General features: G+C 47.1%; 3 protein-coding genes across 5 annotated transcripts; 2 read left to right on the top strand and 1 right to left on the bottom strand.

Moving 5' to 3' along the window:
• The first annotated feature begins 3,213 nt into the window (after window positions 1-3,213).
• LOC128296833 (COMM domain-containing protein 4) lies at window positions 3,214-7,375 on the top strand. Its single transcript, XM_053032333.1, has 3 exons — window positions 3,214-3,428; window positions 6,670-6,810; window positions 6,887-7,375. Exons 1-3 carry the CDS (start codon window positions 3,426-3,428, stop codon window positions 7,352-7,354), a joined length of 612 nt encoding a protein of 203 aa, XP_052888293.1. The 5' UTR covers window positions 3,214-3,425; the 3' UTR covers window positions 7,355-7,375.
• On the bottom strand, window positions 3,533-5,448 carry LOC128296832 (leucokinins-like). Its single transcript, XM_053032332.1, has 2 exons — window positions 4,734-5,448; window positions 3,533-4,195 (listed from the first exon to the last, which is right to left on the bottom strand). Exons 1-2 carry the CDS (start codon window positions 5,251-5,253, stop codon window positions 3,783-3,785), a joined length of 933 nt encoding a protein of 310 aa, XP_052888292.1. The 5' UTR covers window positions 5,254-5,448; the 3' UTR covers window positions 3,533-3,782.
• Window positions 7,376-7,870: 495 nt separating the features above from the next.
• On the top strand, window positions 7,871-12,229 carry LOC128305379 (arginine/serine-rich coiled-coil protein 2-like). 3 transcript variants are annotated; one of them, XM_053042797.1, is made up of 5 exons: window positions 7,871-8,117; window positions 8,836-8,994; window positions 10,172-10,450; window positions 10,520-10,899; window positions 10,966-12,229. In XM_053042797.1, the coding sequence occupies exons 1-5, from the start codon at window positions 8,052-8,054 to the stop codon at window positions 12,095-12,097; spliced, it is 2,016 nt and encodes a 671-aa protein (XP_052898757.1). In that variant the 5' UTR covers window positions 7,871-8,051; the 3' UTR covers window positions 12,098-12,229. The 3 variants fall into 3 exon arrangements, with proteins under 3 accessions (XP_052898757.1, XP_052898747.1, XP_052898768.1); XM_053042787.1 differs by having other exon boundaries at window positions 8,830-8,994; XM_053042808.1 differs by lacking the exons at window positions 7,871-8,117; window positions 8,836-8,994 and adding exons at window positions 9,331-9,721; window positions 9,825-10,051.
• Window positions 12,230-12,251: the final 22 nt, after the last annotated feature.

The raw sequence follows: 12,251 nt of genomic DNA, 5'->3' as shown, positions 1-12,251 counted from the left end.
TAATTAGCACAAATCAATCCACGAAAATCCCGTATTTCTTGCCTACGCTACATTACACATCTCTGGATTTATTTTAACAACATTCGATCGGTCCAGAAAGATGGCTACCTTCGCTTTCCTTTCATCATCAACTCTTTTGCGCTTGCACTTCACTCTAACCTCCAGACATTACCGGCTTTCGCTCCATTGCGCCAAGTTATGATTTATAATATCTACTGCTAAGCCTTTATAGCATCAATTTCTATCGCCTGCCCACTTACAAATCCGAGCTTATCGATGGTAGGATATTATGTAAATTACTGACCAAACATCAGACCATGGGCCGGCTTCGAGGAGATGCAATCGTTACGCGCTCGACAAGGTAAATATTAGCTATTAATTAAGCGCAGTTAACCGAATTATCTCAATCCCTGCAGCTGGAGAATGCTGCAGACACGGCGAGGAGCTTCCCGAAACGCGTCCAAACATCCAAAAGCCTTCCATCGGCTGGAATTTCCCGCTTCCACAATAAGCGTTTTTGTCCGACCTCAGTGCACATTCCCCTGTTGGCGTTTAAACAATAAATTAATTTCGTTTTTGACCGGAGCTTTAGTGTAGTGTCTTGTTTTTTCTACTAGTTCATTATTTTTGTTCGTCCCTTCGCTTTCGATACGTCACGAACCCGTGCTTTAACGAGCTGTCACCATCACAAAAGCCCTAGAAATGTTTTACATGCTGCTTTATGATGGCCACTCCAAGAGAAAATGAGTTATGGTGTCCATATTGGGAATGGGAAATCGTTACACTGTTAAAGAATTTTATCCACTCGCGGTTGCTGTTCATTGCGCGGCGACTTCCCAAACGGTTACCAGATCCGGCGCCACTCCATTCACTGCCGAATGTGAGTGGAGGGTTTGGTTCGGAATGAAGCTAAACGATGCTCTCAATTTGCTCCGTTTCCGTCACGAACGGCGAAGGGCCCAACCACCTTACGGGTGGTCAATGACGGTGAAAATAAGACAAACTTCATTTTTCAAACAAAGGTAGTCGCTCGATCACGCGTTCGAAAGTCATAATCTGGCTGTGGCTCGTTACAAGACATAAAAGGGACGCAGGTTGTCATTTTCAAACGATGGACGCATTAACCGTGTAGTTTCTTTTCCTTTCAAACTCAAACGATCTTATTATGGCATTGGATGACATTCGAACTAACTCGTCGAAGATCCATTTCCCATCTGCCTTGATCGTATCTAGATCAGCGAATGTCGTCCACGGTCAACTGTACGCAATTGTCCGGCTTCTACCGATCGTTTATCGCATTCTTCATCGGCTGAGTACACTAGCAACTCAAATCCTGTCATTTCCGTTCCAATACGAGCGGGTTTTTACTCCTCACGAGCCCACCATAACGGCCTTGAACGTCGTACGGTGTACTGGTTCATCACGTCGTTGCTCTACATATCTGACGCCCTCAACTCGACCCACCATGAAACCATTCGTCCAGACATTGTTTACATGTCTGATGTCGAGTGAGCCTTCAAACGTATCGTCGTCAACTTCCCTTCTTTATGCTTGCTCCGTACATACCCCTGCCAAGAAGGGATCACCGTCCAATCCCCTTTTCTTACACCACCGACGCGTTAGACGACAGCAACGCCAAGGTCAAAGATCGTTTGTTTCGGTGGCGATCGATGGTCAACGTTACGCAACATTCTTGCGCGCACGTTCTCCATTCATCAATATCCAGCCAGTTTGGCCGGGACCAACTCCATGCAGCCTTTCCAAATACTTCTAGCAAAGATGTTACTGGAGATGTCTAACACGAGACGACAGTCGTAGCGTACACCTTTTAGATGGTGTTGCAAAGAGTGGTTCCATTGCTCACGTGCCACTGCTCACTCCCGTGTTCCATTTCCAGCGGCTACAAAACAGCAACAATGGCAACACAACAGTAAACTCCATATTTTAAAAAGAACCAACCACAATGGAATCGATTCTCCCGTCGATTGCATTTGCAGATGCGATGGAAAGTGCATCACGGTGGCGCTACCGAGAGTACTCACTAATGGTTGCTTCTTTAGTCCCGGGAACGCAGCTCGCCCTGTCGGAGCGGCTGTTCCGTTGCCCTAACGGGTGTACTTGGCGATTGCATTCGACAGACACGCTGAAACTGTTCAATGCTCGATTGTACCTAGACATTCCAGCATTGCTGCAACACACTGACGATCCTTTCGCTTCGCAAGACGCTTCGATCTGCTGTAGCAAAGATGCATCGCTTAAAGCTTGTTGGAAGCGGCAATAGAAGCGCCAGCAGCGTGTAATCGAGAAGAAAATATCTCCTGCTGGCGTTAACTTTGTGCCACTTGTGAGGCTTATAGCAAAAACGAATAAAGGACCAAACATCCTTTGGCGGATTATCAGCGACGTAAGAGATTAAAACATGCACTTATGACTAAACCCTTCAGTAAAACAACCAGCCCCGGGTCGCATTTGAAAACGACTCTCTGCAAGTTGCATTCTTGGGCGGTAGCTCGCCCATACCCTGCGGTAATTTCGGCGAGTAGGTGAAAGTTTGCTAAACATTTGATTGAATTACAGCACATACCAAAGCTGCTCGGGTTAGGTGACGACGGGAATCGGAATCTTAGCCAAAACTTTTCACACATCTTCATCCGACCGGGCAAATCGTCGGGTCGTCGCAAATCAACCATACTCTGCAAGCGTTTTGTAATCCTATGCTACCACCACAAGACTTACACAAGTTTACACACTTCCAAGCGCAATTTCGTATCCATGGCGAAGAGTTGGCGTGATGATGAAGATGCTATATGCAGCAAACCAATTTAATCGTTTTGCCCTAGTCCACCATTTAGGTATTCGGACGTCTCTTGGACGGTTAGATCTACAATTCTTTTTTGGACTATTATGCGCTGTTATTTATAAAGCACTTTTCCTGTAGAAAGGTCTGGAAAGAAGGCGAACATTTTACAATATTTAACATATCTTTTGATAACTCCGCAACGAAGAGTTTAAAACTCTCCGGTTCGGTTCTGAAAGTCATCAACAGATGTCAGTTCAAGAGAATTGATACTCACACATAGATGGCGCTCTCTCAAATATGTACCATGAAAACTTGTAGTATTCGCCTCTCCCACATAAACGGGTTGGCAAACATATTGTATTAAACACACGCACACACACACGCATTGTGATTGATTCCAACCCTACAAATCAAAACAAACACTTGCCGTTCTGTGATTAAAGAAAGTTTTTCGGCTTTTAAAGCTGCTTTCCGAAGTTTTAAAGCAATAAAATAGAGTTTTGGGTTTCTCTCCTGTGAAAAACTCATATTTGTGAATAGTATCGAAGCGCAATAAAATCAGTTCCGGTGCTGGTGCTGGTGTACTCGCTTATCACACTGACCGCCCTGATCGCCGATAAGCAGAATGGTAAGTTGCTTCCATTCTCATTCTCAGCATCCACCCTCAAAAAACGTACGCAATCGGGTTTCGGTTCGCAAACGCAAATCTTTATTCAAATATCCTTGCTGCTCTGTGTGTGTATGTCTGTTAGTATTTTGCGAATGTGCGAGCGAACTGCTTACGGGGAGCATTGAATGGCGTTTAGCAACTGGACGATAGCAATAGTATAATACACCACAAAACATGCACTGACCGGAGGGGTAAGCTTCGAATGGCTGGTGATCGGTGACGACGGTTGCTGGCGTGTTTCCCTCATCTTACCAGGGACAAAATCTTCCTACTACCTGAGAAGCGACGACTGTCTAGTTAACACCGGTCCGATCAGGTGGAGGACGAATCTTCGTCCGTCAATCCGCTTCGTTTGCCACCCCACGAGTGGAACGGATTCCGGATGACCACCTTCGGTTGTTTGTGGGCGCGCGGTATGGTGCGTTTACCACCCCACGGATAAAACACCTGTGCCGTGTTCCGTTTGCCGCCCCACGAGTGGAACTTTTGCTTCGACACGTAGCGCGGTGTGTCACGTTTCTGAAGCGCTGCCAAACTGCGGTCGAACGGACCCTGCCGGGAGCAGTACGATTCCAGATAGTCCCGCACCATCCCGATCAGTTGCTGATCGTTGAAGCGCTCCAGAAGACACTGGTAGTACTGTTTCACGTTTCGCGAACATAAACCATTATGGGTCGATCGTGTAAGTTGCATCGTCAGACCATCTCGTTGCAGTTGGTTCGATGCTGAAAGTTAATAAAAGTTAATTAATATGATATTTAATAAACTCTAATCATCGTCAGAACTCTCTCCGATTTCTAACTACTGTCAGAGGCTTTTCCATTAGATCCCTGCTGTATTTTCAGTGTATTTAATTGCTTTTTATAAAATTTTATTTATAGTTTTTTCTCTTTAATCACACTGCTAGCCGGTGCATTACTGTCCCGGAAAGGGCACACATTTAAAACACACATCTCCCCCCGTACGTACACGTCATAATTGCATGATTGCGTTACATTAATTCAACTAACTTTCCCGCTACCAACCACACCTACCAGAGAGCAACCTGGCGGGCAAAAAGCAATCACGCTAAAATGACTTACAGAACCGTCAACAACTAGCCAAAGCAAACATGCCACCACGTGTCGAATGGACGGCGTACATACAACAAAAAAAAATACACCGAGAGTTTCCGTGTGTAGAACACGAAAATATATGGTTCTACTAAAAACCGGGCACAACATCAGCACCTTCCAGCGAACATCCAAAATCAAATAAACAGACCGTTGATTTCCGGTCGAAACGACCCCACCACCCCATTACCCTTGAAGGAACTTCCGATGCTACCGTCCACCAGCGCAGTGGGGCGATCTCTGCTGTGCGATATTTCAGCGCGCGATTCGACCGCGACCTGTGGCGGTTCTCCAATCTCGTCCGCATCATCGTCCTCCCGGTCGCCCTCGCCGCCAAACAGCAACGAACACGCGTCATCAAACCGTACAACTCGTTCCACCATGTACTTCCGGTAGCGATTGATCAACGATTCGAGAAACATCAGCTCGGTAGATGGCGGTACGGCGTGTGGGTACTTGCCAGACGAAATCAAATTGTTCCCATCATCACCGCTAAGCACCCGCTCGCGGATTCTGCTCCAAACGTTACCACCCAACGCGTTATCACTCGATAGCGTAGCTCGGAGCGCTAAATCGCTGCCATCGGGTTGTGTACGATCACAGCGACACGGTTGTGGTGCCCCGGCTAGCACAAACGCAACCGTGACCAAAGCTAGACAAAACATGGCCATCCGGTGTTCTGCTCTTCCACACACGCCCACACGCAAACACACTGCACCGAACTGAACCACCGAAAATCCCAGCTCCAGGAGTTTGTTTGCACTATTTTTCCCCTTTTTCTTAATCCTTTGCGTCCCGAAATTTTTAAACTGGCGCTCTGTGTGTGTGTATGTTCTCTGTCGCAAGCCACACTCTTAAGCAACCGAACGCGACACCGGTTGCTGCATGTCGACGCGGTCACGGTCAATCGCAAACTGACGCACCTGTTGAACGGCGGATGTCCTTTTTATATACTCCCTTCCTTTCGCGAAAACGAAATCAGGTACGGCGCGTTCGGCTCGGCGAGACACGGGTTTCAACGGGTGCGTGTCCTCCGGTCCGGGGATTTTTTTTGGAGGGGGGGTGGAACCTACACAAATCATTGATTCGTAAAATAATTCCAAAGGGAATGTACTTTCCTCCTTCTGGTCCTGCTGCTGTAGTGAAGTATCCTTGATTGCAGACAATTACAAACGATTGAAGCACTTCCAACAAAACGGCAAATATAAATGCGCTGGTAGGCGTGGGATGGGAGGGAAGCGCCTGGTTTAAGATTTACATCCATTATCAAAGCCTCATCCTTCGAAACCATTTCACCCCAAAACCCGAGTGGCGGGCGCGCACACGCAGCGAGACGTGCGTAATGAAAAGTTTCACCCCTAAAGAAACGGGCTCTAGCCCGTTTGGTGCGATTCCTGGTAGAAGCGGACATCAAATGGCCAGCCGGAAAGTAATGGCGCTCAGACCTCGGTTGTGCTCCTGACGTGCAATCAAATCTGCTCAACCGACCGGAACCGATGAAGCACGTTGGCACTCATTTGAAAACTTACACCTTCTAAAGAGCCAGTGTCACCCACCGGTCCATTCGGCCCGAATAATGCTCCCATTGCTTTGTGCCGGTGTTACAAAGTTGAAGTCACCCCAAAGCTGGCGACTGTCCATTTGGCCATTTTACTACTTTCGTGACGAAAGCACATCCTTCGCTGTGGATCACGCTACACCGATCGCTGGAGTCTCGCAAAGGTGCGGCAGGGGCCCAAGTTTCAACGATTTATAACCCGCGCTTTAAGACACGACGCGGTCTACAGCTAATGCCAAATTCCTCCAGGTAAAATCCTGGGCCACCCAAAAAAGGTCCGCAGGATTGTACATCATTCGTTGCAGAGAGCAATTAAACCAATTCGACTATACCGAAACTTTGAAACTTTCAAACTGCCAGTCTTGCCCCTGCAGTTAACTGGCCCATTTCGTTTAATGAAGTTGGTGAAAGTTTGCAACCCCATGATGAAGTTGCCTTTCATGATGCTTCACTATCAGCAAATCTACATTCCGTGGCTGTGTGTTTGCGTGCGTTCTGTACCGTTGATTCTATTGCTTTGCCGTTTTAGAAATTTCGCTTCTGTGGCGATGGAGACTGTCCCGACTGGGTGCTGGGTGAGATCCACTCCAACCTGGCCCTGCTCACCACGAACCAGCTGAACGATCTCGGAGAACATACGGCAAAGTCAATCCTTGGAACGGAAATACCGGTAAGTAATGTGTTCCGCTAAGCTACGCTTGTTACTACCCGAAACCACTTTCGAACGCTTCTGACCTCTTTTGCAGGAGAACGAAATCAGCAAAATCTATTCCATCACCAAGGGTTCCATGGATGCACCGAAGGGTGGTATCGCCTGTCTAAGATTTCTGCTAACCAGTGCATCCCGGTACAACATGAATAGTGACGACTTCAGCACGGAACTGCAGCAGCTGGGACTGCCGAAGCAACACACGGTCATCATCTGCCGGTTGTTTGACGGCTACGTTCTGAAGATACGAGCCGTGCTGCGGGAGAAAAGTTTAAGCATCAATCAGCTGGACACATTTAGCTGCAGCATTCCGAAGAATACGATCGACTGCATTCAGCTGAAGATTGGCATACAGAATGAGATCGTCGACGGGTTGCCAAAGAAAACGTCCCATACGGTCAATCTGAATCGCAATGATGCGCTGCTGTTACTAAACGAGCTGAAAGCGGTCCGCGATACGATGGAGAGCTACAATTTTGATAAAAAATATTCGGAAGAAAAATAAAATGCCTTTGATGTGATGCAAGCGGAACGACGGGTTTAATTATCTTCATAAGCAATAAAATACGAATAGATCGATTCTGAAATGGACTTGAAGGTGATTTTCTTGGAGTTTTTTGGTGCTAGCACGTGATTAACGGTCGCATGTTAAATTGCAACCATCTACATGCACCTTAACATTTGCATGCAATACCCTAAGCACATTGGTTGACTTTACGGCCAACAGTTTCTTAGTGTACTCTTAACTTTTAATAGATTTTCGAAGATTTTGTACTTTCGTGTAATATTTACGAGCTTAAACAACATTTTTCCTACTTAATGCTCGTTTTATTTTAAAAGAAAAGATTTATAAACATTGCTTTGCAACAGGCGTATTGGTTTTGGTATCGTAGTAATCAACTATGCAACATAAACGTTCTGACAAGCTAATCAAATAGAAACACATACCCACATACACAGCACAGAGCGAAACCTGCGCATGTATAGAACAGGCGAAAGAAGCCCGAAAAAGTTCTCTAGAAATTTTCTGTCAAGTTGTTTGTTTGTTTGGGGTGCATTTTTACCGATTAAAAAGACTATTTTCACCTACTTTCAACGTCTGGCAATCCGTACGAAAGCATCGGCGATTGTTTTTGGCTCGTTCGAAGACCGGAGGACATTAAACCTGCCCTGTCTCCTATCCCGAGACGTAGGATAACAACATGGACTTTCTACGTAACTACGAAGCGGCGGATCAGGAAGAATCGGAGGATATGGAATCGAATCGGGTAAATAGTCGATGTTGAATGTTTGGTCTTACCTTTCCCGTAACACGCAGTGAACGTTTATGAAGAGCGCGCATTTCGATACGCATTACGAGCCCTTCAAGCCCTTGCAAAACTTTTGCTTTCGGGACGGCACATGCCACCCGCCAATAAGCCATATAAGGAAGCTATAGCAAATGTGCGATTAAGGACAAGTGACAGAAGCTGCAGAAAAGCTAAAAAAAGATATTTGCAAGATTAAATTTAGCCTTTTGGCGGTACCTGGCTGGATGTGATGAAAGTATCACCCATGTGGATTATGCCTTACTCGCCCTGTAGAGCGGACATTCTGCGCGGAACATTATCGATTTTTCATAGAACACTGAGATCAATAGCAAAACCATGTATGCCTATACTATCGTAGGCCGAAGGGCTTCATGGGATGGTTCATGGGGAAGGAAGATTATGTTTTGTTTAGATACTGTTGATAATGGGAACCGTAATGTTGGCAGTACCTTATTGTTATCAAGCTAAACATCTCTCTGTGCCTACTGCTCAAGGTCACGAAAGTGTCAATCCAATTCGGCAGTTCCATCTCGATCTGCGTAATGTGGAATGGGTTGTTACCGCACAAGCAACCGAACAAAACCCCTCTATCAGTTTGTGAAGACCATTTTAATAACACAATTCGCCTGTCTTGCCTGTACATGTCCTGAATAGTTGCCCCTTCCCATAGGAACAGACCGCGTCACCGACTGGTTCATCGAGCTCCTCCACGTCGGTCGAATCACCCAAAAGACGGAGTGGTTCTGGCAAACCATCGGCACGCCGCAATGAGCAGAAGTATGACGATAAGGACGATAATAAGGCCGGCCATAAACCACGCAAGGAGCTGAACGAGGTAAATATTGAACGTGCTAGGTTTAGCTTGTCTCGTTCACATTTTCTATCTGTACCCAATTTTGTTGAATTATTGTTCACCGATTTCTAAACACAAACAAGATGCTTTCAAATGCAAATGCTCTTGATGGCCGCACAGAAGCAAAATATCTGCGGACTTAAATTTCCCATTTGTCTCCTATGCCGTTTGTGTTTTCTATCTCTTCTAAAACGTTACGATCTTAAAAACCAGTTCCATCATTCTTTTGAACCACCCACCTAATGTTATTGCCAATAATTCTGACGCCTATTATGTTGTCGTCCAAAGAACACCACAATCATTTAGCCTATAAAAATGCATATGCCACAAAATTCCTCAAACACACACAAACACCCACTCAAAAGAACGTTCCAAGAGCAACATCCGGTGCGTCCTCCGTCAGGCCAACCTCCTTCCGCCGCAAGCGGTCTCAACCGAACCTTCGGCACCGAAAACTTCTTCTGCCGCAGGGAGCGCGTAAGCTTTCCCTGGAGGATGGTTTTCGGTTCGCTCTGGAAACGCGGTGTCATCTGGTAGTCATCAGTAATATCAGTGCTGCCAGTGCTTCCACGTCCTAGCAGAGTAGCGTGACCCCACCCCATTCAGGTGTTGTCGATGTCTGAAAGAGACATAGGGACCGATTTCGGGAACACTCATAGTAGCAAAACATTCAGCACCTCAGTCCGCTGTGAGTAAGATGCATTGCTGTGTAAGTATGGCCTAGACAAGAAATTTAACTCCAAAAACGAACACGTTTCTCACGCTTTCTTCTTCTCTACCACCAATCTCTAATAATGTTACCTCTTTTAAAGCCCAATTTACAAAGAATGTACAAACAAATCTTTAATCATACATTCCGAGCCTTGGCGCCCGATCGCCAACACTCGCGCCGTAAATGTTGCTAGTGAACTATGGAAAAGAAGGATTGAATATGGACTGTTTCTCATAACGTTCACAATACTGCAAACAATATGCTCGCCAAGACCCCCTCCGTGACGTGACGCATTAGTTTAGAATGGCTCCATTCAATGCGTCACTGGTAATGGATAATTTAGCACATCGCCACCATTCCGTATGACGTGGTGCGTGTCTGCGAGTGGATTGAGTGCAGTATAAAACAGCTGGGACATACGCATGGCGTTTGTTTCTTTCTTTGTAGAATTCATCCTCACCGGACGATCGCCATGGTTCGCGATCCTCGTCCCGTTCGTCCTCAACGGACGGTTCCGAGTCCAAGTCTCGATCCCGCAGCCCTTCACCTAAAGCAGCGCGAACTAAAAGCATTAAAAATGGCGCAGATGGGACGACAAAATCTGGTACTCCGAAAGCATCTTCTGCGAATAAGGATAGCAAAGATAGACAATCGAAATCTCCGCCTGATCATCAACGTCGTACAGGTTCTGCTACGCTCGCTGGTACTGGCAGTAGCAATAGCAAGGTATGTTGTCGCTGCTCCATTCAAAAAGATTTCGATGGTTATTATTGATGCTAATGTTATTTTTTCCAGATTGCAGTAAAAGCCAACCAAAAGGATAGGAGAAAATACTCCCCACCGAGGCAAGATGCAAGCAAACGAGATCGTAGCACTTCCCGCGATCGTGATCGTAAATATCGGGATAAGGGGCGTGATCGCACGCGAGATCGCGAACGTGAGCAGCGCAATCGGGATCGTGAGCGCGATCGTGAACGCGAACGCGATCGCGATCGGGAACGAGAACGAGAAAAGAATCGACAGAAGGATCGTGAGCGTAATCGCGATCGTGAACGGGACAGAGACCGGGAACGTGATAGATCTCGCGAGCGTAATCGTTATGATCGCGGCGACCGTGGCGCAGGACGGGATTCGCGTGGTGATTACCGAGATCAGCGTCGAGGAGGAAATTGGAGGTACAGAGAGGACAGAATTGCAGGTCGAAACAGATAATGCTTTATTTCTAATTCTCCATTCCACAGCAAATCTAATGATCGAGACAATAGTAGACGGGACACTCGCGGTTACGATCGAAAGGATGATCGAAGGGATAAGCGTAGTGGCCGGGATTACGAGAAGAAAGACCATCGTAAGAATCGCCGCTCAAATTCACGCGAATCACGAAACCGCAAACGATCGTCGAGAACGCGCGACTCACGTTCTCGTTCGCGTTCCCGATCGCGATCATGTAGCAAGTCATCACCATCGCGTGCCAGTCAACAACAAACACCGTCACAAGCTTCCCACGCCGGTGGTTTACTTCCGACACCAACCAGATTTACGCAAAGCACCATCTCTCCCACAAAACCACCTTCGCTGTTACCCACGCCGCCTGCCTCCCAGTCACTGCTGGGAGCGATTCCTTCTACTGCAGGCATACCGTCACTGATGAGCATCCCAACGATACCACCAATTGGTTCGCTAATTCCTCCGGCCGTTGCCGCCAAACTGAACCTCTCGAACGATTCGAAGCCCGGCCAGGTGGGTCTATCACCGCTGGCATCACCCGCTCAAGATCCAGCAGTTCAGGCTAACCTGCTACTGTCCCGTAGCGCACTGCTGCGTAACAATGCTAAAGCGGCCCAGCTGGAAAAGATGGGCATTGATGTGTTGCAGCAGAATCAGAAAGCAGTGGACAGTGTACCGCTTCCTTCGTACTACAATCCGGGCGTCGTTAATCCGGTCCGGTACGCCGATCAGGTGCAGAAGCGCAAATTGCTCTGGAGCCACAAAACTACCGAAAGTAAGGAAGTATCCTCCAACATTAGCAAATGGGAGCAGGCCAAGTTTGCGCAGGACACAGACGGACGGGTAGCGTCTAAATTTCTTCGGCTGATGGGCGTGAAGGATTCGGTACCAAAGGCTGGCGAAGAACAAGAATCACCAGTACCAGCTGGTGCTCCCACATCATCATCGCTATCGGCAAAGGTAAGCTCCAGTTCCGGAATGGCAGGGACCGGCGCTTCGAATGGTGGTAAATCGACGGGAGATAGTATTAAGAAGCAGGAAGAGCTCTTCTCAACGATGGAGCAACAGTACGAGGTAGCTCGACAGGTGACACATACAATGCGTGGCGTGGGTCTTGGCTTTAGCTCCCAGGCTCGTCAGTTCTAATTTTCTGAGACCATTGCAGCGTGTCCGGTCGGTGTGTTTTCGGTAGCCATTAGCTGTATAGTTTAGCGGACATAGTTCCTCGTGGGGGGACATACGCAGCTAAAGCATCATAAATGAATAAACGTGAAGCCTCTTAATTAAACAACATTTTTCT

This window comes from Anopheles moucheti, chromosome 2 (assembly GCF_943734755.1).
Source record: "Anopheles moucheti chromosome 2, idAnoMoucSN_F20_07, whole genome shotgun sequence".
Lineage (NCBI taxonomy): Eukaryota > Metazoa > Arthropoda > Insecta > Diptera > Culicidae > Anopheles > Anopheles moucheti.
The sequence above is the reverse complement of the archived record's forward strand: the minus strand, read 5'-3'. Positions and strand labels throughout refer to the sequence as shown.